Below are 25,650 nucleotides of genomic sequence, written 5' to 3'. Positions count from 1 at the left end.
AACAACAGACTGTGGATTATGTCTTAGGATGTGTTTTAATAGTGTCATTAAGTCATTACTCTGATCTGAAGCACTAGCATCATAATATATTAAAAATATTAAAAAAAATGAAGAAATTGTCAAGTAAATAAGCAATTGCCAGAATTTACATTGGAATTCTTGCAATTTAAGAGTATCAATAAGTGAATACTCAGAATCAAAACTGAAGTGTTGTAATATCATATTAAAAATATCAAAATTAAAATAAATAAGTGAAAATTTCTGACAAAAATGACAATTAATACTTTAGTTAAAGTAACATATAATGATAACAAAAATATTTTGATGAATGTTCGTTCTGAAAATTATTTTGAATTAAATTTGCTTTTTTGTGAATAATTTTTCTATGACTGGAAGCGTTTTCAGCCTGGAAAAAATTAAACGTTAGATTAAAAAGTGTACGTACAACTATAGTTGCTCGATATTTAAATTTTTCAAATGACTATATTCATAGTACAGTACAGAACCTGTTATCCGGAAATCAAAAAACCGGAATGAAATTCGATAAATTTTCCCGCCATTTTCAAAAAAATATATTTTTTTTCCTCTTAAGATTTTAGGATTTTTCTTTCTTTTTTGAAAGGTGTTTTGAAAGGTGTTTTGAAACCTTACCATCATTTTGGAAATAATCGTTGTGTATTACTTCATCGTTTTTTTCTTTTTTTTAAGATTATTTCCAAATATTTATTTTTTTTAGTTGGGTTTAACAATAAAAAAAACGGCTTTTTGTAGCGATTCCGAAAATCTGAAAAATCAGTTTTCCGGAATAGCGATAGTTCCGATCGTTCCGGATAATCGGTTTCCTACTGTATTAGGTATGAGTGGCAGCTATTAATACCTTATGATACTATCCAGATTGGTGAAAGACTCTCCAAATTATGAAAGGGTATATATACTTATCATCCCATTAACACTACTATATTCAGTATAAGACTCTCATAAATCATTCTTGGAATATATTCGGTTGTTAAAATAAGAAGAGCTGAAAAGAGACTAATAGCTAAGGGCTAATCTAGGACTCACCATCAGCCCTGAATTCTAAATAAATATTAGGGTGCGTAGCGTTTTAAAAAAGTGCTTAAAGGTGCTTATTTTCGATTTTCGTTTTTTAAAAGCCCTTAAAGGTGCTTTTTTCATTGGGTGTTTTTAAAAAGTGCTTAATTTTCCCTTTTTCAAAAGGAGATTTTTCCCTTACCTTGTTGATTTTCGCTACGTATTATGCAAAAAGGCACAGTTCACATTGTTCTATTCAACATTTTCACAATTAATTCAACTCCAATCTATTTTGGTGTTTTGTCAGTCCGTAGCATATGAAAACGCCATTCGTTTTACATGATACAAAATTTCATGATTTTTGACAATTGTCAAAAACAATGTTTTTTTTGGCATAAAATGAGATAAAACCATCAGTTGTCGAAAACTTTCACACCCTGCCTAATTATGAAATTTTTTGAAGTGCTTAAAAATATTTTTTGAGTGCTAGAAAAGTGCTTAAAAGGTGCTTATTTTTTGTTGAATACTTTAGCTATGCACCCTGAATATTACCAAATTAGATGAAATCTAAAATAATAGAACTACTAAATTTAGAATCAGAAATGACTTGTCTTCGAAACTAGAAAATATCAAATTTTGAAGAAGCAACTGAAAATTAAACAATGCTTTATGCTATAACTTTATTTGAAATTTAATAGCAAACAATACTTTTTTGTTGAAATAATAAGGTATAAATAAAAGTTTGGAACTCATCGTCATCAAATTAATGATTTCCTTCTTCTTTTGTTTAAATTTTTTATAGGATTTAATTCAAGTCCATCATGTTTTTTAAAGTTATACAGACCATTTTTTTATGTATTTAAATAAGTATCTATAGGTATGAATAGTGTTCTTATATTTGCATTAAATATGACTTACTTAATATGTTAAACAATTTGATTACTATTCTGTACACAATATGTATTTTTAGTTTTAGAAGTTATTTGTTATTCAATTAACTATAGTTAGGGCTGCAGGTCTGTCGCGGCGCGAATTTCCGCGATGATTTCCACGAAATTGTCATCTTTTTTCTTAAAATCCGCGAATTTCTCAATAAGTCTTGACGTGCGTTAAAATTGCTTAAAATTTGATTTTTTTTATTTATTTATTATTTTTATTAAACAGAATTTTTTATTTTCCTGAACCTTAAATTGAACATGTAAAATTGATTAGATATTTAAGGGAGTGAATCAATAGCAAAATGACATGAAAATAGTTCAGAGATAAGAGATAATCACAATCTTGTCAAATAAGGTGGTCTTTCTACACTTAGGGAGGGTAATTACCTTCCTGAAGTCAGTAAGAGTACAAAAGAAATTGGAATCACAAAAGAAGGAAAATGTTATAAATAAAATCTTTGACAGAAAAATTGTTGTACATGCTATTGCACTGGGCAATGAAATTTTTACTACCTTTCTACTTATCCAGTTAATTTTTCCTAGGCGGCTTCTTGTGATTTCTTAAATATGGATCAGTTTCTTAGATGAAGGGAGGGGACTAGTAGTTAGTAGGGACTTGTAACTAGTAGTTTGAATGTAGTAGAATGTTTGAGTTTTCACAGCAATTACTTCTGACAAAGCAACGGTCAAGGAATTGCCTGTTGGTGAAGGAAAATTGATCGAGTTTTGTAAATCAAAGACCGAATGCTCCAAAATTGGCAAAAGTGGCAATTCGAAGTTTGTCGGTGCCTAAAAACAGCGTTGACGCAGAAAGATCGTTTCCTAAGTATAAAAATGTATCAAGTGATGAAAGACGAAGCATAAGTTAGAATGATCTGACAATGTACAATACTTTGTACCAAAATTCTGTTCATTTAATTAAAAATATTAATATTGCTTGAAATTCAAAGAAATACTTTAGTTGTGTATTTTTAAGCATTTTTATTATTTGCGCAATTTCTGTCTTTTGCATCATTTATATAATAAATTTTTTAATGTTTAGAATTTGTGTAATTTTCAAAATTTCCTGCGATTTTTCCGCGAATTTGGGGTCTTTTTTCCTGCGACAAACTTGCAGCCCTAACTATTGTGTAACAGATTTTTAGAGTAACAAAATCTTAAATTGCTCCGAAAATTTTTGGATAATTATTAATTGAGTTAAATTATTATTTAAGTTTTAGTATTTGTTTTGTCAACCTTTTCACGCGTTTTTCAGCACAAAGGATTGAGAAATTTTATTGCCTAATGCAATAGGCTTTGTTACCCCTCATTTCAGTAAAGTGTGAGGGGTCTAAATTTTTTCTTTTATTTCTAATTTTAATATACTTTAAGGAAGCATAGTATCCTTATTAATTTATCATTCCAGGCGTAGAAAGACCACCTTACTGGATGAGATTTATTATCTTTGAACTGTTTTCCTGTCAATTTGTTATTGATCTATTCTTTAAAATGTTTTATCAGCTGTACATTGTCAATTTTTAAGTTTTAGAAAAATACCAATTGCTGTTAATGTAGGAACTGAAAAAAATATACTCCTCCCCCCAAAAAAAACTCTCACATTTTAAACAATCTGTGTTCAAATTTGCAATAACCCTAGTAATAAATGTAATTTATTTCAGCTACATTAATAAATTTTTAAAGTGCATTTAAGTGTTATATAGTTCTGAAATAAAAGCAAATATTCTGCATACTTAAGTTGCAAGGTTAATTACAGAGTTAAAAGGCTCATTTTATTCTCTGGCTGGTTTATGTTTAAATATTTGGTGAAATAATTTTTTTTTGATATTTACGTTACTTTTATGTTTTTATAAGTGTTTTATTATTTTTTAAGGTTTATTTTTCTTATTATTATAATTTCTATATAGTTATTCTAGTGTTCACTTAACTATGCTAATTAATTAATTTTAATAATGCAGAATTTAATATTTGCCACTGTGCACTACTTTTCTATTGAGTTACATGAAAACTGGTTTTTTCATGCGTGCTGCAGAAAGTTTAGAAAATGTGGGTCTAAGCTCAAAGGGTGAAAAAAAATAACCTCTATGGCATTAAACATTATTTTAAAAGAATTCATTAGTAAATTGTGCATAATTCAGATTTTTTCATCTATGAATAGTTTTTTTTTAAATCATTGATTAAACTTGCTTAAGTTTTTCTTTTGTTTTTTATATTTAGGTGTGTGTTTGTGCTCTTTTTTGTTTTAAATCTGATGCTATGGTCAAAAGGAAGTAGTGCTGCTACACCTTTCACAACTCTTCTTGCTCTCTTATCATTGTGGTTTGGGATATCATTACCTCTCACTTTTGTTGGTGCATATTTTGGATTCAAGAAAAGGGTAATATTTGAAAAAAATTTTAAAATGAGAAGAAAAAAATTTCTAGATAAAGTAGGATTATTTTGGGAAATTTTTTGACGTTTTATTTGAATATGTCGTAATAAATTGCAGTTAAATTAAATATTTAAAAATTATATGTGAATAACTTCTTTTTAATGTCCAAGTTAAATTTTATTCTAACTAATAAGGGAATTTAAAAAAAAAAAATTTTTTTTTTCTGCATCTGAAAATCACTGTCTTAGGTAAGACGACTTTGGGATTCCTAGTTTATCATTTTGAAATTAATTGAAACATTTTATGATCATATCAGACAAGATCAAAATCTCAAAAAATTTTAAATTTCTACTTTTTGTAAAAAAATTTCGTTGTAAAGAAAATAATCAAAATAGAAGCTATAATGTTTTTCTATAATTATAAATAATTCTGTTATTATTTTTCTGTTATTATTATTAATTCTAGTGTTATTATACCTGCATTTTGATGTTAACAAATATTGTCCTCATGAGTGTGTCTTTACATTCATGATTACTGCCCTAATTATTGATCAATATATAACCAAAAATTGGCACAACGTCATCAGAGTTCAAAATTCTTGGTTATCATAACATACAAAATAAACAAAGACAAAGGATATTATTTATAAATTTATTTATTATGCTATGAATCAGAATGTTAACATAGCTTATTAATAATAATAGCTAAAATATGTATTTTTGAAGGAGATTTGACAAAGTTCATCACAGAAATCAAAAGAAAGACAGTCAATTGACAATTTTTGTAGATTAACAAGTTTAAATTATCTCTAAATTGATTGCTGTCTCACAACCTAATACTGTCTTCAGTTTAGGGTATTATTTTTTATTTCAGTAAAATTTAAGGCCCTCAGAGATATTAGGAAAGTGATAAAAACTCTTAACTTTATAAGGAAACAATGAAATCTTTATTCAATTTCGTTTGTTCTGTGTTTTAAGATTTATTTCACCTGAACACTTGAGTAATTAAAAATCAAACACTATTTAAAATTTCATTTAAAGTAGATAATAAAACTCAAAAAATTATAGCATACTCTTTGACTGAAGTGATAGAAACATTTTATGTTTGGACCTAAATAATCTTTTTAAGTATCACCACCCAATTCAACCAGTTGAAAGATAAAGAAAAAAAAATAGTGTTTTTGTGTAATTGATTGTGATTTTTTCACATTTTTTCGCTTTATTTATAAACAGCACAAAGTTTACCCTTTCTTCATTTGGATAAATAAACTTGTCAATAAAAGTTACAACACTTAGTAAATATTTAGCATGTTTCATTCAATTATTTTATGTAGCTTTATGATAGTAGAAAGCATGCACTTTTAAGTTTTCTGATTGAAGCATTATTTTTAGACAATTGAACATCCAGTTCGTACCAACCAAATCCCCAGACAAATACCTGAACAATCTGTTTACACTCAACCTGTTCCAGGAATAATCATGGGTGGTATTCTTCCATTTGGCTGTATTTTCATCCAACTTTTTTTCATCTTAAACAGCATTTGGTAAGATTTTCTCTTATATAATAGAATGTACTGACGAATTATATCATTCATGAGGAGTTATTGTTATAAACTTTAAATAGAAAAAATAGTTAAACGTTTTGCGTAAGTTATCTTTTTAATGTTTTATAAGTCTTTTATTAATGTGATACTTCTGTTATGAAGACTAATACAAAATGTACTGCCAGTTATTCCAGGGATTCAATGTTATTTTAGAGTTTATTTAAGAATCTCATACCCAACTGTTCATTTCAATGTAGCACCCAAGTAAAGTTTTATATATTTTTTCATTACACAAAAAATAGCTTCAAACGCATGTTAAACATCTTTGCAATTTCAGTACACAATAAAAGTACTTCAGTGGAGAAATTTCCTCTATAATGCTTAATTCAAGTTTAGAAAAACTTTTCTTGTCTACCTTTTGTGTCCCATTATGGAGAATTATTGTCTAACATATATATTCCTGTTTTCTTTATTTAGTTTTTGCTCAGATGTTGTAGTTCATTTAGGAATTATAGACTATTTAGGTACAGATATACATACAGTTGCACTTGTTAAGATGAACATGCTCAACATGATATATATTTTTTTTTTAACGTGAGCTAATTTTTTATTCCCTATCTAATTGTATACTGATATAATGCTTTAAAGTACTTATAATGTGAACAAGCTTAACGTGAAATATTTTTTAACATGAATGCAAATTTCATTATCTTTGGAAAAACTTATACTTTTAACATGAATAGAAAACTTATTTCCCCTCTGTAAGAAAACTGATTATTCATAGTTTTATATATACATGTGTAGGTATTTCAATGGTTTGTTGTAATATTGATAGTTTCAAAATATCAACAGTCGAATGAAAGAGCTGTATGAGTTGAATATGTGAGGGGAACTGGCACCACAGGTAACAAAATAACCCGTTTTACACCCTAATAAGAATGGAGTTTACTTTAACTTCATGGGGCAGCTTGTAAAGAAGCATGTGTATAAGAGAAATAACTACCTATATTCAACCGATTATTTTGTTAGTAATCCTCTGTACTTGATGTAATAAATCAGTTTACTTATTTAATTTTGTCCTATCTTTTTTATTTCTTTAGTTTATAACCTTTATAGCTATATTTTATTTTTTAAAGTAGTAAGTTGTATTTATTGTGAGAGAACATTTATAACAGTTATTATTTTACGTATTCATATTATAAATTTATACTGAAAATGCAAATGAAGATAATAGAGAATTTCTGTTTACTGTGTAATTTTCATTAGAAGAAGAAATTCTGAACTGATAATGTGAACTACTTCTAATGTGAACTACTTCTAATGTGAAAAATTTTATTTTATTTTAGGGGGACCAGAAAGTAATGTTGTTTTGGTGCATTTGATATTTGTTATTAAGATTTTATTTTTAACCAATAATGTATTCACATTCGTTATCAACAACTTATCAGTGCCGGATTGAATATGAATTGAAATGGATTGAAAAAAATGAATTGGTTTCTAAGACTATTTAAGAAAATGTGCCGAAATGACTTTACTTTCCGGTCCCTCTAATATATCCACTATCTACCAATAAGTAGTTAGACACCTGAGATAAAAGAGAAAAAACACAATTTATTCATATTCAATAGTTGGTAGACATGAGGCAATTAACCATGTTAACCCTCTGAGGCACGCTTTCCACATATTTTTGGGTGATTAAATGGATAATTGGAAATTCTGATTAAATGTGGGTGACAAATAAATTTAACAAAATCTTATGTTTTTTCCACCACAAAGTTCCAAAAATAAGGCCATGGCAAGAAATTCTGGTATGACTTTTAAAAAGTTTTAAAAAAGTTTTTAAATTTTTAAAATTTTTTTTTTTTAAAGAAGTAGAGAAGCAAAGATCACGTGAAGCAAATGTTTTATAGTTCTTTTAAATTTGAAGGAAATATGTCAGTTATTTTGTCGATTCTTAAAGTTATGCATTGATTTAAAAAATGAACATTGTGTTTTGTGTTATTGTCCTTCTACATGATTTATTTGCCTCTTTAAGTACTTGAATGTTTTTTTGTACATTTCCTTTTAGGTCAAGTCAAGTCTATTACATGTTTGGCTTCCTCTTCTTGGTATTCATTATTTTAATCATCACTTGCTCAGAAACAACTATCCTTCTTTGTTATTTTCATCTTTGTGCTGAGGTTTGTTTTAATTTTTTATACGCTGTACGTTAAAAAGTTATTGACATAAAGTTTCAAAAATAAATTTTTGTATTATCCAAATGAAAAAAAATTATCAGAGAATAATTTAGGATTATGCGCTGGGGACAATTTTTTTTCAGTATCTGACACTGAAAAAATCATGGCTATTCTAGGTTTGCTCTAACTCAATTTTGTATACTTTAAAGTAATTATGGAGTTGGAACAGAATTTGCGATAAAAATTTTCTCTGACTGTATAGCGTCCACTTAACATTAAAATGTTAATTTCATTTTTTGCCATTTGCATATTTTGCAATATCTTTGGAATTTTTTCTAAAACTTTTGCACACTTCAAAGATGTAAAAATATGTTAGATAATATGATATAAAAATTATGTAATGCTGTTCTATGTAAAAAATGATCTTTAATTATTTATCATTTTTATTATGTTCTTTAGTAATGGTTGAAATAATTTTTATTTGTAAGATAAACTCACCAATTTAATTGTTATAATATTTAATTATTATTGCAATTAGTTTAAATAACAAAATTAAAAATTTGGACCAAATCAGTAATAGTTCTTAAGAACTAAAAATGTGCAAATATGGTTTTTTGAAATGTTATTACTCAGAAACTATTGGTATGATTTCATTCAAATTTTATGTTTTGACATTTAAATTTCTGTATCCTAAAATTCTGTGAGAATTTGTATACTTAACAATTCAAAAAAATCTTTCGAAAATTATTAAATGAATTTATTATAAAAGACGATGAGAAATAATTCTTGGATAAACAAATTTTAAATTTGTATTAAAAATTTTTTCAATATTCTCAGAAACCTCTCAAGGTACGTTAAAGCATGATAAAGTGAAATTAACAATAAGGGGTCTAAAACTTTGGCCACTGTGCAACCATTGAAATTATATATTTTTAGATTTCATAGAGTTAGATTGTTCTTCTCATAGTTTGATTTTATGAGATCTAAATTCTTTTAAAAAAAGCATGTTTATTCAGAGAAAGTGCATTTTTGTGTCTGATTTTGTAACTTAAAATTACTGTCTGCTCTAATTAATTAGCATGTTTAGGGTCACTTCTTTGAACTATTAAGATTGGCTCTTAGTTTGTGAGAATTCAATCATGTGTACCATACATTTAATGACAATATTAAAAATGTTAGAATGAAAATAAAATGTTTTGAGAAGTTAACTGAGTCAATAATCTCCAGAAACTGAAGTGGAAATATATACCTTTTAAAAAGCTTCATAAAGCATGAATATAGAAATAAAATTTTTGAGCACTTGAAACACTTAGACTGTAAATGTTTCAAGTGCTCAAAAATAAGAGATGCCTGCTCTCAAAACGCACCAGACGTAAATTAGGAATAATTTTCATCTGGCACGTTTTCCAAAGGGTGCCTATTTTCTAGTTCTTGAAACATTTTGACTTTTTATTATTAACATATTTTTTGAAGCTTATGAAGATTCTTTAATCAAGCACATGTAGGTTAATATTAGCTAATGTAAAGGTTAATATTAGCTTATAACTGGAAATATTATGTTTTCATAGCATGTCAATAATTTAAATCAAACTTATTAAAATCACTTTTATATAAAGAATAAAAAATAGTTAATACATTTTTTTATTAAGAACTCTATACATAAAAGATATATACTGGTATATACTTACCCAGGTATATACTTACATAAAATTTGAATCAATTTAAGCATAAAATTTCATTTTAAGAAAATTATTGTAGGTGTATGCAGATATTTAAGTGTACAATATTTGAATCAACTTAAGCATAAAATTTCATTTTAAAATAATTATTGTAGGTGTTCGGTGTCAACAGTAAATACAGACATTTAAATGTACAATATAGTTATTTGTGTATTAGCAATCAGTAGTTACAAAGAGGATAAATAATTATTCTTCTTGTGATGAATAACTATTACTCATGTAGTTTCAAATACATAAAAATTTTCTATTTCAAATATATAAATGTATATACAGTAGGGAACCGATTATCCGGAACGATCGGGACCTTCGCTATTCCGGATAACTGATTTTTCCAGTTTTCTGAATCGCTACAAAAAGCCGTTTTTTATAGTTAAACCCAACTGAAAAAAAAAATTTTTGGAAATAATCTTAAAAAGAAGAAAAAACGATGAAGCAATACACTATTGATTATTTCCAAAATGATGGTAAGGTAAACATCTTTCAAAAAAGAAAGAAAAATCTTAAAATCTTATGAGTAAATTTTTTTTAAAAAAAATGGCGGGAAAATTTATCGAATTTCGTTCCGGTTTTTTGGTTTTCCAGTTTTCTGGTTTCCGGATAATGGGTTCTGTAGACTTGATTTATAAATTTATTTATTTTTTAATCAGAAGTAACATAAAAGGAAAGAAAAGCATACATTTTTGAGATGGTACGTCTGCAGTTCTGACAAAAAATATTTTTTTGTAAGAAAGAAAAAATACATAATTTTTATTGATACTTACATATTATATATAGGACAAAAAATTTAAAAACTTAAATCTTTTAAGGGATAATATTACTTTTCCAAGATATTTACAAGTTAAAAATTGAAATATTTTTTTTTCATGTTGTCTGAGTATTGTATTTCTGTATTCCGGCTTAATTTCTAATTTCAATAAAATATTTTGAATTTTAGGATTATCATTGGTGGTGGCGAGCTTTTCTGACGAGTGGTTTCACTGGCTTCTACCTTTTTATTTATTGTGTTCACTTTTTCGTCACGAAATTGAACATCACTGGTGCCGTATCAACTCTACTGTATTTTGGATACACCTTAATCATGGTTTTCTTGTTTTTCTTGCTTACAGGTGATATATATGTTTAAAAAATTTTTTTGTTAACTTATTTTTATTTAAATAAATTTAAAATTTTACAGAATTTTGTAATTTTTAAAAATAATTCTGTAACATCTAGAGCAGTGTTCCTTTTCATCACCGCGGACCTGTCAATGTTTCAGAATTTTACCGCAATCTGCTGGGGGGGGGGGCCTTGATTGTATATATTTTAGATTATTTTGATATATTAATTTAATTTAATTGTATTTAAACAGGCCTTCAAAGTAAAATACAGTTACACCAAAAAATAAGTATAAAGTGATATAACATTTTAACTTACTGGAACGTTAAATCTATGAAAACCCTGAGCTTGTTTCTTTGCAGTGAGACTTTTCCATCTGGGGGTAATCGGAGACAATGATACAATACAAATATTAAAAAATTTATGTCACTACCTTCGGGGGGCCCTTTTTTTAAATATATAGAATTTTAATGGAACACAGATGTTTTTAATTTGGAGTATGAACCTAGGAATTTAAATTCTGTTTCAATGAAATGGGTGGCCTGGTACCATTTGAACCATTTGATGGTCTGCGGACACTGATCTAGATCCACTGATCCACTGTTGGGGAACACAGATCTAGAGCAACCGAGATATTTTGTAACTCTAGCTAAAATTGACATTGTTGGTTTAAGACAGAATGGCAATTTATTAAAGTGTGGCAAAAATGATGCTTAAGATGAAAATGATGTTCTTTGAAAACAAAAGTTTATTAAGTAGGAACATATGAAAATGATTTTTAAAAGTTTAACAGAATTTTAACAGCATCATTTCAATATTTTCTTGCAACCAAAAACTCAATTTGATTCAGTAAATTTGAATATTTCTTTATTGAACTTTCTAATTTCAGTTGTTTTTATCAGTGGAGTCTCTAAAGTTTGTATTTAATATATTAACTTATTTATGTACAATATTTTTTATTTAATATTTCCACCTGTCACACTATTTATTGTCAACATACTAGAGACATTTTTTGTTTCATTATTAAATATATTTGAAAACATGGAGCTGTAATAAAATGATATATTTCCTTGTGTAGTAGAAAAAAATACATTTATTTGTTCAAATAATCTGAACTCTGGCCTGCCTAAAAGGGCATATGAAAGCTATTTGTACCTATAAAACTCAGTGGCGCGACAGCCCTAGAGGGCCAAGGCCTACTGTGCCCTTCTCAGTTTTCTTGACCATGGGCTATGGGGTGCAGGAGCAGATGTTCCGGTCAGGTGGTCAGCCGAACGCGGAACCCCCAGTGTTTAGATCCCAAGCATGCTTGGTACTCATTTATCGACCCACTGAAGGGATGAAAGGCTGAGTCAACCTTGCCCGGCCCGAGGATCAAACCAGGGACCTGTTGCACGACAGCGCGAAGCGCTACCGCTCAGCTACCGGGTGTCATTTGTACCTATATTAATTGAAATTTTGAAGAAAATTACAAAGATTTGAAAAACACGTACAAGGTGAAATAATTTCCTAAAATAAAGGAAAAAGTATTTAAAAAATGTCTGCTATTTTTATAATTTACTTACTCTATCAAAATACCAACATGTTTGCATAATCTAATCAATAAAAACAAATTCTGGAAAATTCTTTTAAATTTGCTTGAAATGCCAAGTGTCCTCAACTGAGGACAGTAAAATATAATGTTATATAAAAAGAAAGAAAACTGCAAGAAACAAATTTATTTAGCGTTATATGTTGAACTATACTCTAAAAAGAAAAACTAATAAATAAAATAGCTTACCTTAATTTTATTTGATGTGACTGTATGAAAAGGAAAAGTCTTGTGTGAGGCTAGAAAAATCACAAAATGGTAATCCTAATAACAAACTAAATATGGCAGCACATATGTTAAAAATATGCTGTTATGTTGGTAGTGCTGCCAACTATCTTCCCAGAAAAGAAAAATTCTTTTTAAGATAAAAATAGAAATTTTACATAATGTTTTATTGACTGTCCTCAAATGAGGATAGTGGGAGTTAATGGGTTAAAATTTATTGATTATTTTGAGTTTTGTTTACTAAAAAGTTTGAGAAATTATTGGAATAAGTAAATTTTTTTTCCAGGCTCTGTTGGCTTCTTCGCCTGCTTTTGGTTTGTTAGGAGAATCTACAGTGTTGTTAAAGTTGATTGATTTGGACTTCTAGTTTAATGGTTTGGAAATGGCGTCTTCATTTTATGGCTCTACCTGAAATGAGCTAATGTGATATGTTCAACATAGATACAGTGAAAAAAATTTCATTATTTTGAATAAACTGTTTAAGCAGCAAGAGTTAGCTATATATTTTTGATTTTGTAGTTTTAGCTCATATATTAAATTTTCTTGGTGTTTTGTATAAACATCAAGCAAATTTATTAGAATTATTATTTAATATTATTTCAGCTCTTTTTTACTTATTTTATTCAGGTATACAAAATATTGTATATAATGCTGGTTTGCCATAGTAATAATGTAAGTTAAAGCCTTTCTTTATTTAAGATTTATTTACAGTTAAATATTTTGTATTAATTTCATGTTAAAAATTTTTCATTTAAATTTAGAATTTTCTGGTCATTTCAAAATTTTATTTAGAGTGTTCATATTTAAATTCTAAAGCTAATTTTTTTTTATGTTATACATCAAGTAATGCATTTAGTTGCATTAAATTTTGTTTATTTGTGCTCACTTTTTTAATCTATTTCTATTTACTACATAGTTGAGTTTTCATTATTTAAAGGACGAACAATTTTGTGTATGTACTTTTATAAAATGTAATTTGTATTTAACTGACTTGTTATCTGTAAGGGAAAAGGTAATAAACATTTTCCTTTATTATTATAAAGAATCTAGTCCACATCAAGTCGCAGGTATAACTGCTTATGAGAAAGTACTCTTGTTAAAATTTTTATTACCTGCTGCTCTTATTTAATATCAAAATTTTTTGCTCTTGTAGTATTTTGTAGGATTTCTGGAATCTTTCATTGGGTTGTCAGAGTTTTTTTCTTATCTTAAACCAGGGTTCGTTAATGTGAGTCCAGCCCAGAAAAACTTGTTATGTTTTTGGAAAAAACTTGAATATCTTGAAAAAACAAAAAACCCCTTCCCCTGTGTAGGGTTTTTTCCATCCTTATTTAAAATTAAGTTCAACTTACTTTTTCAATCCATTTTCTTTGCAATTATGAATTAAAATTAAACTTTGTGATTAGTTTGCTATATGAACTTATAATTGGGTTTTACTATACTGGCTATTATTATATTAACTGGGTTTTTGTAAACCCAGGTACAGGCGAACCCACACCTACAAGTTCAGAACATAATATGTGACTTATTTTCTTTATTTTTGCTTGTTTTGTGCGATTTCTAAGTTCCTGCTTTCTGTGGTCAATTTAATATTTATTGGGGCTTTATTTCACATATTCAGGAAAAGCTGCCTTAAGTTATTTACTTCCTATGTCATTATTATTAATTGCTATTTTTTTAACCACCGAAAGTTCAAATTTATTTTGATTAATTGCATTTGTTTCCATTTTTTTGTTGTCAGTTGTACTTTTTTAAGTGTATAATTATTTTATAATTTAAAAGTAAATAATTAGTTTGATTTGGTGGGTTTAAAAATGCCTAAAAATTAAAAAAGATTTTTTTATGTCATCTCTTAGTATATTTGTTTCTATATAACGGGGCTGCTAAGTGTGCTCAATTTTTACTAATCGAAAATTTTTAGGTAATATTGAAGTAATGTTAAGATTTCTTTGAAGCCAGTTTATGTTTTTTTTGTTAAAAAAAATTATTTCAGCATGAAACTATAGCATTAAACATTTTATTTTTACTAAGCCATATTTTAATTAGCATTTTCATTGTTTATTGTATACTAACTTTTTTTAGGTGTCACTTTAGTTTTAAATTAAAACGCCTTATTTAATTTTACTCCTTTTTATTTGCTAATGCTATGAAGTTTGAAAATTATAACTGGTAACTTAATACACATAATAATGATTATTATAATAATGCAATAAAAATAATGCAATAATAGTAATGTGACTAATAATAATTAATCAATAATATTATTATTGATATTGTTATGATGTATTTAAATCACACCCAAGAGTGTGCATGTTTTATTATTAAGCAATACTCTTTATCTTAATAACTTGTGATTCAGAAGATAAGATTTTAAGACTTTCAAGAAGAATTTTTATTTACTCATTTTACTAAGAACTGCAAGCTAATTATTAGTTTCATTTTTTTTTTAAAGTTTTGTGTGTTTAGTTTTTAATATTGAAATGTATAAAAGCTGAACAAAGTCATGATGGTTTCTGGGAACACATTTCTTCGAAGAGAGTTGCTTTAAGAGAAATTTACAAACTGCATTATAAAAATATTAAAACTGTTTGAATTTGAAATGCCTCTTAGTTAAAGCCACAAAAAATATTTATTATATTAATTTACTTTGAATAATGTTTGCAATAATATTATTTTTTATTGCTTTTGCACTGGGTGTAATTTTTCCTATATTTTTGAATTTTGTGTGAATATTTATTCACACAATATGTGTGAATATATTGTGTGAATATATTTAAATTTGTTATCGTAAAAACTTTGGAACTTTAATAAACTCACGAACAATTGTTGCGCCTTAATTTAGATAAATTAAACCAAATTAAGTTTAAATCCTTTCTATATCTATATAACTTGTGTAATAATATTACAGCATGAAAATAAAGCATTAAAAATTTTAATTTTTTTAAGCCAATCAACATTTTCATTTTTATTGTATACTAACTTCTTTTAGGTGTCACTTTAATTTTAAATTAAAAAGCCTTATTTAATTTAATTTGCTGGGTTTAGTTCAAATAAAAATTCCTGTTTTATTTGCTAATGCTATGAAGTTTAAAAATTATAACTAATAACTTAATACACATAATAATAATTTCAATAATAACGTAATAACACATAGTAAAAACAACGTAATAACACATAATAATAATAACGCTATAACACATAATAATAATTATGTAATAATAATAATATACTGATTATAATTAGTCAATAATATTATTAGTGATATTGTAATTAAATCATACACAAAAGTGTTCTTGTTTTATTATTAAGCAAAACTTTAGTCTTAATAATTTGTGATCCAGAAGATAATATTTAAACTCTTTTAAGAAGACTCTTTCAAGAAGAATTTTTATTTACTCATTTTACTAAAAACTGCAAGCTAATTATTAGTTTTTTTTTTTTTTTTAAAGTTTTGTGTATTTAGTTTTTAATAGTGAAATGCATAAAAGCTGAACAAAGTAATTATCAGGGAACACATTTCTTCGAAGAGAGTAGCTTTAAGACACGAATGTACAAACAGCATTATAAAAACACAAACTGTTTTAAACTTAAAATGCTTCTTAGTTATAGCTGTAAAATTTATTTATTATATTAATTTACTTTAAATAATGTTTGCAATAATATTAGTTTTATTGCTTTTGCACTTGGTGTAATTTTTCCTATATTTTTGATTTTTGTGTGAATATATTGATTTGTTCATTCAAATTTGTTGTCGTAAAAACTTTTGAACTTTAATAAACTCTTTAAATAATTGTTGTGTCTTAATTTAGATAAATTAAACCAAATTAAGGTTAAATTTTTTCTTCATCTATATAACTTGTGTATTATTCGAAACTGATATTTTAGTAGTTTCTATAACTGAAACAGTTTTTACACTTGTCAAAAAAAACAAAAAAAAAAAAAAAACAATCCCTTGGTCTTATTGTCGCAAGCGCCTTCCTGTGATTAATGTGCAGACGTAATTTTTAATCGTTTTCTATTGGAAAATACTATTTCTATAGCTATTGCTGATCATTTTACTAAATTGAATCTTAAACAAGTATTATTTTTTAAAAAATGTATAGTAGTATTTAAACATTTGCATCAAAAATATTTATGATGTAAATTATTATTTACCTGTGTTTTATAATTTGGAGAAGAATAATTATATATTAATAGGTAATATGTAGTTGTTTTTAATCTATTATACCAGTATTCCTAATTTTAAAAGATTAATATTATAAATTTCTCACAAGAGATAGTGTTTATAGTTTTGTTTTACTAATTTACGACGTAAAGTATTTAAATATCTGTCTATTAATGTTATTATGTAATAGTTAAATTTTTGTCTTATTCTTGTAATTGGTGTATATAATTTTGTTGTGCTCCTAATTTTTGATTCCTAAGGTTGGCAGCATGCTTAAATTTAAACATGGATCTAAGATTCTCTTAATAGACCTTTTTTTCCTTTTAGAACCTTCAAAAAGACTAATTTATATTATATTCTAGTACAACTTATTTAAAACTCCAGCATGTATAATTCTTTAATTGTGTAAATAATATTTAAATACAAGAAAAATATTAAATTTAAACAAGCTTTTAAGTTTCTGCTAATTGGTTTAAATTGCTTTTATGATTTTACTTAAATCAATCAAATAGCTTTTATCACTCCTCAAAGTTTTAAATATTGAACAGACATTTCCCTTGATAATTTTAATCTTCACTGTTTTTTAGTTTTAATAGTTTTGCGAAAAGTAATTCCTTTAATCATTCATTTTTTGAAAAACAAATTATTTTTGAAAAAAAAGAGAGAGAAACTGCAGTATCTTTGTTTGATTTATCTGAATTTATAATTATTTGTTCTTGTTAATAAACATTTGTAGTAAAATTGAAAAAAGTAAGTACATTCGAAATTTATTTCTACTAAAATTTAAAACCATTAAAATTAAATTACAAAAAAGCAATTTATCTATTTTTTAAAAAATTTTACAAATTACATATAAATGCAGTAACTAAGCAAATAAAAAAAACCAACCTTTAATGAAAATTTAAACATTTTTCTAGAGGAAAAAAAAAAAGCATTTTAGCTGACTACCTGAGCTGTGTCTTCAAATTAAAATTTTTTTTGTCCTCTCTTGATTTACGATTAACTTTATTCTAATCACCATCTACAAGTTTATTAATGTTTATATTTGGTTTTTATAGCATTGGTTATTTAGTCCATTAAAAAGAAGGACTTTGCTTTAAAATAAAAAATTTCTAATTGGAGTTTTAGTGCATGTTCACGAAAGAAGCTGAATGGATGAATGTGAGATATTATGTAATTGTAAATTATACATGGTTGACATTCCACCTGGAGTGCTAGTACTTTCTTTTAAAAGTGTTACTTCAACCAGGATAATTCTGTGTATGAAGAAGGATTATTAGCACAGAAAGTTGAACATGGTATACAGCTTCTAAAATGCTAAGAAATGCTGATTCTGATAAATAATTTTAATGTTTTTCCTTTTGTGTTTAAAAATAGTTTTCTTTATCTATTTTTCTTTTCTATCGTTTTTTTTAATACTTTTATTTCTGATATCATGTTATATTTTATAGTGTATTTTTCCATATTTTTTGTTGGTTTGGTAAAATACTCCACTTTTTACAAAATCTTTTAAAAATTCTGAACTTAAACATGGGAATATTCAATAGTTATATTGAGTTTCCATAGAAAGGAATTGGTGTTTTTTTTCCTCTCCACAAGTCTTCATTGAATGAAATTAATGAACTTGAAATATACTAGAGGGTATAATCAAGTGCAGAATATTATTTTATTTGAAGGTGTTATTGCAATACAAAAATTTAGTAATTACAATGGTTATTATAAATTCCACGTGAACACATATTAGATAGTTCAAAAGTCATATATGAGGCAATTTGGTATCAAAACTAGCTTAATACATTTTTAGAAGCATTTGTTTAGCAGGAATCACAAGTGAGAAAAATAATCTTTTATCGTAACATTGAATTTGGGTAAAAGTATAATAGATTTGATTTTTTTTTTTTAGTATTTTTCGATGGCTTTCCTTATCAAAAATTAGTTTTCTTTTTATGTAAAATAAAAAAGTTTTTTCGTGGTACTGATTTCTATATTTACTCCCTCGAATCAAAATGATAATTTAAAACAAACGAACAATAATTTCATATTTTTTATGAAACAAACTAAAAAAAAAAAATATAAAAAATCAATTTTGGTAAATGTTAGAATAAAAAAAAGTAATTAATCATTTATAAATCAGTATGATTTTGTTTTGGAAGATGGAAGGCAGAAGAATATGTGTAAAAATCTGAAGCAAATGTTGGTTATATTAAAAAAAAAGTGGATCAAGCTCATTTTGATGGCAAACACCTCATCAAAAATTACATGTCCTTTCACCAACTGTAAGCTTCTTGGTGTTCATTTAAGAAAAGTATTGCAAATTAATTGGGTATTATTGAATAGTCGCATAGTAATACAAAAGCACAACAAACTTTCAGAAATCTGCATTGCTAACAACTGCAATAATTTTGTTATGTGAAGAGCAAAGGTTGCAGTTAAAATTCCTTGACACATTCTAATGTTTCAAAATTTAGTTTTTTTGTTAAAAAAGCATAATGTGTTTTAACTGAAAACCAAATTTTTATACATATTCACATATAGATGACATTGTAAAATAACTTAATTTTTGTTAATTAACCATAATATTCCAAGTTAACCTCATTTAATATGAAAAGTTTCCTGTATTATTATTACTTTTTTTTTTTTTTTTTTTGCAGAGCAAAAAATTTATGACTTATTTTAAAAAAAATTCAATTTGATTTTTGGCACAGTATGTAAGAAATGCAACTTCTTTTCATCCCTTTAGGGTATACAAAACAGTATTAGGAGCATTTAAAATTACATAATATCGAAGTTTCAAAGTAACTTTAGTTTTGATCACCCTGTTCATGGATGACAGTGATTCTGAAGTTGAATCATATTTAAGTTGTATTGGGCTTATTTCTTAAAGTTAGAAGCATAATATCATCGAACATTAAAAAGCTTGAAATAGGTTTCTTAAGAATTAAGAAATAAAAGGGAAAAGTTATGCATTCTATAAAGGAGTTTTTTTTTTATAAACTTAAAAAAAACAAATCAATGATAATTTATCATAAGGAATTAAAAAAGGAATAATTTAGCAAAAATAATAGGATAATGCATAATAATTTCCTGCTTGATTTCAATAAAAGAAAAACATTAAATGAAATGCTGTGTATAATAATCTTAAATACATAGGAAATTTTATTCAGATCGATTAGATTTATGATAAAAAATGTTTTTGAATTTGTACCTGTTCAACTATTTAATTTTTCTAAATAATTACTTCCTTATGATTTCCAATCTCATATATATAAAGTTAAAAGAACTTTTTTTAGACTATCATTTTCTAGAATATTGAAGTTTCTGAACTAATTGAAAGAAAAATGTTTAAGGAGTTCAACTTATTCAATTGCATTGTTTAAAAATTTATGTTCACGTAGTTCTGAAATATATATATATTAAAAGACAGTTATAATTATAGTTTCTATGATAAGTTCTTTATTTTATTTAAAAAAAATTCAATATTTGTGTAAGTATTATTAAAGTTTTGTTATTAAAAATCTGTGTAATGAGAAAAATCAACTTTCTCATTTCTGTCACAAAGCTCGTTCATTTAAAACTCTCTCTCACTCTTTTAATTGTTAGTAGTTATACATTTAAAAATTCTAAGTGGATTATTGTATTTTTATTTAAAAATAATTTGTTATTGAATTGTTTCTTAATGTTAAAGCATCTATTACCAATATATTTGCATTAATGGTTCTGAATCTTATCCAAATTACCAACTCCTTAAAAATTTAACAAGAAATTTTTAGAAGAAGTTGCACAAATATGAAAAATTTGTCAACATACATATCGGTCGATGTTTAAATGAGATTTAATATTGACTACTGATTTGTAATGAAAAATACCCCAAAATTGCCAGATTTTGTTTAATATTCAAATTTTTTTTAAATTTGAAAATTCTTTACTTTTCACAGTGTTCAAATTGTTCTTTGATTTTTTTAAAAATTAAAAATAAACTCTAGGGGTATTACATGTTTACACTCTTCTTTACCTTGTAATATAAACTTATATTTTATTGGGCAAACTGGGGATGAATATTGGCTTCAGGAAATTTTTTTTTGAAAAACAGTAAGTTTTTTAAATGGTTTTTAATTTTAGCAGAATACTTTCTTAATCATCAGTTTATGAAAATAGAAATAAAATTTAGTTTTATAAAATTTTGTGTAAAATATAATACCAGTTCTAAAGGAATAATGTGTCTTAAACGCAAAATTATCCGATTGTTTACAGAAACACATTAAATATTTGAAACAATAAAATAATAATAATTATCATTTTGATAATAGTTTTATTTTGTTTTTTAAAAACTAAAAATTAACTTATTTTGAAGTATGCTTGATGCAATGAACATAGTTAAATTTGTTTATTAAGATAAAATCTTAAATTCTAGATTAATATAATTTAAAAATTTTTATCAAAACTTCTGGTCAAAAATAATTTTAAATTGCTTACAATGTAAAACATCGACATGTCAATTTAAAAAGAAAAATATGAGTATAATAACGTAAACAAAATTTATAAAGCAAAGATAAAGAAATTGATAAACTAAAAATTGAAATCACTGATAATAGTACTTGTTTTACTGAAAAGGCTATTGTTTTATTTTATTTAAAGAAATTTTGTTAATTTGTTTGAGCTTTATAAGATATTGTTTTCTACAGCACCATAAATTTAACCCGATTTTCTTTTGATATAAATTTCGTTTTTAAAAATAGCAAAAATATGCTTATGGTTATTTTTATTGGTGCATTTTTTTCCAATGAAACTTATTTTTACAGCCTTTTGTATCGATTTATGTATTTTACAAATTTCAGATGATTTGAGACTGCTATTATATTTATTCCTATATTAAAAATAGTAACGAGGTATTTACAATTTTATGTGTTATTATTTCCTGATCAAAATTTCAGCTAGGCTGTTATTAGTTCTAAGATTACTTTGCGAAATTACGGTTGTGAGAAATACTTAGAGGATAATTCCTTTTTAATCATTGCAGTCGTATTGAGTGCTTATTTGGAAATACAATGATTATACCTCATCAATTTATAGATTATTTAAGATAACCAAATTTTTCTTTGTTAATTTTATTCTTGCTACCTAGTTATGTTATGCAACTTTTTGTAAACTATCATTGATTACATAAATAATTTAATCAATGGCAAAAAATAACTGCTGTTTGCATTTATATAGGTTTTATTAACCTTTTGCATTGTTATTATGTTGATGAATTAAAATTAAAAGAAAAAAAACATATTAAGATTCTTAATATTTTTGACGTTTTAAAAAATTCTATTAAACATAAAAACAAAATATTCAAAATACACAAATGATTTTAATAATGACTAATCCTTATTAATCATCATATAAAGTTCATACAATAGTTAAACTAAATTAGCAGATTAGGTAAGGAGATTTTTAATGCAGTTAATATTAATGGTTTAGGGCAGGCAATCATTGATTTTAATTTTTCGATTGTTTGAAATTTAAAAGAAATTAATAACTAATTTAAAAATGTTTCTCTGAATTTCTGTGGCAACTTGATTGAAATGAATTCAGGAACTACTGTATGCAAGATGATCACAGTCAATCTCTAAAACATATAAAATTTGTTATGAACAAGATATAAGAAAGATTGATTGAATTGCTCTGCATAATTTTGCCAACCTGACAAATTTGCACTTAAATAGCATTGGGAGTTATAGTTTTGAATGTTCGTCAATACTGTTATTAATATTTGAAAAATAATTCTCTTTATCATATTCTATGTATTATGATTGGATTTTTAATTTCATTTAAATAATCTTATCAACTTTTTCATGAAGAAATTTAAAAATTTTATAAAAATGTAAGTTTTATATAATTTAAAAAATATTTTGACTTTCAGAATTCATCAACCACATAAATTCAAGTTATAATATTATTCCTTAGCAATGGTAGTTGATGAAATTTCATTTTTGTAGAAATGATAATAACAAAATAATTTCTCTTGTAATATTTTGTCACACACAAATTAATTTCCAAAGATATGAGGTTAAAAGTCAAAACACTTATAAATCAATTGATTCTGAGTGTTCTAGCTGCAATAAAATTAGTTCTCTCTCTAAGCGAAATATTTCATGTCTGAGATTGTCCATTCTTGCAATCATATTATTATTCTCGCTCGTTAGTGAATACTCGTTTGAGTTCGTTTCTGAAGCATTAAGATTTTGAAGAGATTCAGCCGCAGGGTCATTTATAGTAAGATGTGTTTCTATTTGCGTTTCATCTGCTTTATTATGAGGGGATATGAAATCATCAGTTTCGGACAAATGTCTTTCAGTATCGTTGGAAAACTCGCAAGCTTCTGTTGGGGATTTAATACCAACGAGATTAGGTTCAGATATTTGAGTTACGTTGTATTCAGGTCCTATTATGCCTCTTAAGCATGAGCTACCAGCATCACTAGATATGTTTTCAGTTCCTCTAACACACTCTTCATTAACATCAGTAGAAAGATCACTGATAGTTGCTTCACAAATGCTACTACTGCTACCTGATGATGTACTAGTGCGATAAGTAGAAGTTTCGTGAAATGTTGAGTGACTAGGAGTGATTTGAGTGTGGTTTTTTGATCTTTTCTCAGTTTTACTTCCGTGACTGCTGTGACTTTCTGATGAATCTGACATACTTGTATTGCCTTCTTCGCAAGAAATGTAGACAGATGTTGTTCCGTTACTGTCGTATTTTTCACATGAATTAGCTCCGCTTTTACTACTGCTATATCCATTGTTTGATGAAGAGAGGAAATCTTCCGGGGGAGTTGAAAATGATGTACTATCGTTCAGTGGTGCAGTCGTCCAATTACTGGCTCCACTCGTTGTGTATTTCGAAAAATCTGATTGGCTACTGTCGAAATTAGCAACATGATTTAAAGATCTTGTAAAATTTGGTTGCATGGTTCTACATTGAGATGGAAATTCATAATACAACTTCGGCTCAGAGCGCAGTTTCTCGTGAGTTGAAGACAATAGAATATTTCTCAAAGGTACGGGGGATCCTTCTTCTTCGTCATATTTTGTTTCTCGTAAGGTTTGTGGAATTCGGAACTTGTGGAGATCTCTATCAGAAAGAAAACTTCGAACAGCATTAGAACACATGAGTGGTATCTCTGTTTGATTGTCAATGGTACTCAAGCTCGCTCTCAATGGAGAAGTAGTAGTTTTACTTTTCAAATCCCCATTGCTACATGTCTCCTAAAAAATATACAGAAAATTGAGATCTAGCTTTGTACAATTTAAAATTATAACATATATCATAATGTTCATGTTCGCCTTTAATTTGTTACATTTATTTACCGGGAATTTTAAGAAATATTCAGTCGTTACTCAATTAAAAACTTCATTCGCTTCAAAAATATACACATTGGAAATAACAGTCATGTTTCAAGCTCTCAGAAATAGACGGTCATTTTTAAGACTTGCCAAACATGAAGAAGAAATAAAAGTGATTTGAAATATAAAACGTGAAGTTGCCATAGGAAAATGAAGGCGAGAAACAAAACAAGAAAAACCACAGTGGCCGAGAGGGGCAAATCAGGGTAAAATGCTAATCTGGGTTAAATGCCTGATATGCCCATCTCAGTCACTTTGGTTTTTCTTGTTCTGTTTTTCACCTTTTTTCCCCTCTCGACTGTTTTTTTTTTATTAAAACAAAACGTTTTTCTAGTTTTGTTCATCACCTTTATTTTTCCATCTTTCGTTGGGAACTTGACGTTTCTACTCATTCGTCTGGCTTCAAAATCTTGGAAATAGGCGCCTTTTTTGAGTGCTTGAAACATGATAACTGTTATTTCCAAATCGTATATTTTTTGAAGCGAATGAAGTTTTTAATCAAATAATATCTTATCGCTTCAGCTTCTTAGGATTATTTAAAATACTTTGGTTATTAATTTAAATAATATAAATTTCGTATTAATTAAATTAATGTTTGATTGACAACCCGTTTTTTATTTTGAACTTAAAATAAAAAAAAATCTTATACAATGATTGATTTTTATGAGATTTCTATCTTAACAAATAAGTTTGCCGCTGGATAAGGTAAAAAAATGTATATAAAATTTTATAATTAGCTTAGAATGTTATAACTTCATGAAAATCGGAAAACGTTGATGATAAGCATTTTTTATTTTAACAAAGAACTTTTTTTTTTAAATATTTTGTTAGCTAATTTTGTTAATTATGCAAAAATAAACTGATCTAGAAAATAAAACACGCTATTTCGAACTCTTATCTTTTGTTATAGATAACTTGGATAAGCACAAAAGCGACAGGCAAAAAATATTCCTGACTTTAATTATACTTAGCCGGAAAAAAATCTACCGAAATGTGATTATTTTTTACTTAGTTCACGACATTTTTGCTGAATATTTTCTTTCACGATTGACTTGAAGAGTAGAATCAAAGTAAGCTTAAACGAAAGGAGAAAAAAGTTAAATTTTTTTAGTGAGGTGATGAGATATAATTACAAGTAGCGCTTGAGTCTGTTCTGTATGATCTGTAATGAAGTTTGAATCTGTTCTGTTGAGAAGTCAAATTTCCTGTTTAGTTTTAGTCACTGTTCCTGTTTAGTTTTTAATAATTTATTTTATTTATTATTCAATTGTTTAACCATAACTATCGAACATAGACACTGGTGGAAAATTTTTATATAAAAACTAATCTTTGTAGGGTGAGTCCTAATCGCAGCCCTTAATGTATATTTCTAGAATCCTTGTCAAA

At 26.5% G+C, this 25,650-nt stretch overlaps 2 protein-coding genes across 2 annotated transcripts in view; one reads left to right on the top strand and one right to left on the bottom strand.

The window, feature by feature from the left end:
- Positions 1 to 16,498, top strand: part of TM9SF2 (transmembrane 9 superfamily protein member 2) — a 59,233-nt gene extending 42,735 nt beyond the window's left edge. Inside the window, exons 14-18 of the mRNA XM_016060446.4 lie at positions 4,185 to 4,344; positions 5,730 to 5,881; positions 7,950 to 8,061; positions 10,732 to 10,903; positions 12,995 to 16,498. Of these exons, the coding sequence (XP_015915932.1) occupies positions 4,185 to 4,344; positions 5,730 to 5,881; positions 7,950 to 8,061; positions 10,732 to 10,903; positions 12,995 to 13,062 (664 nt within the window). The 3' untranslated portion in view covers positions 13,063 to 16,498. The remainder of the gene's footprint in view (positions 1 to 4,184; positions 4,345 to 5,729; positions 5,882 to 7,949; positions 8,062 to 10,731; positions 10,904 to 12,994) is intronic.
- Positions 16,499 to 22,583: 6,085 nt separating this feature from the next.
- The window catches only part of LOC139426973 (uncharacterized), a 241,413-nt gene continuing 238,346 nt past the window's right edge, over positions 22,584 to 25,650 (bottom strand). Inside the window, exon 18 of the mRNA XM_087154818.1 lies at positions 22,584 to 24,126. Coding sequence (XP_087010944.1) covers positions 22,942 to 24,126 — 1,185 coding nt within the window. The 3' untranslated portion in view covers positions 22,584 to 22,941. The remainder of the gene's footprint in view (positions 24,127 to 25,650) is intronic.

Source organism: Parasteatoda tepidariorum, chromosome 11, assembly GCF_982258835.1.
Source record: "Parasteatoda tepidariorum strain Cologne lab strain chromosome 11, Ptep-v5.0, whole genome shotgun sequence".
Lineage (NCBI taxonomy): Eukaryota > Metazoa > Arthropoda > Arachnida > Araneae > Theridiidae > Parasteatoda > Parasteatoda tepidariorum.
This window is presented reverse-complemented; position numbering and strand designations above follow the sequence as displayed.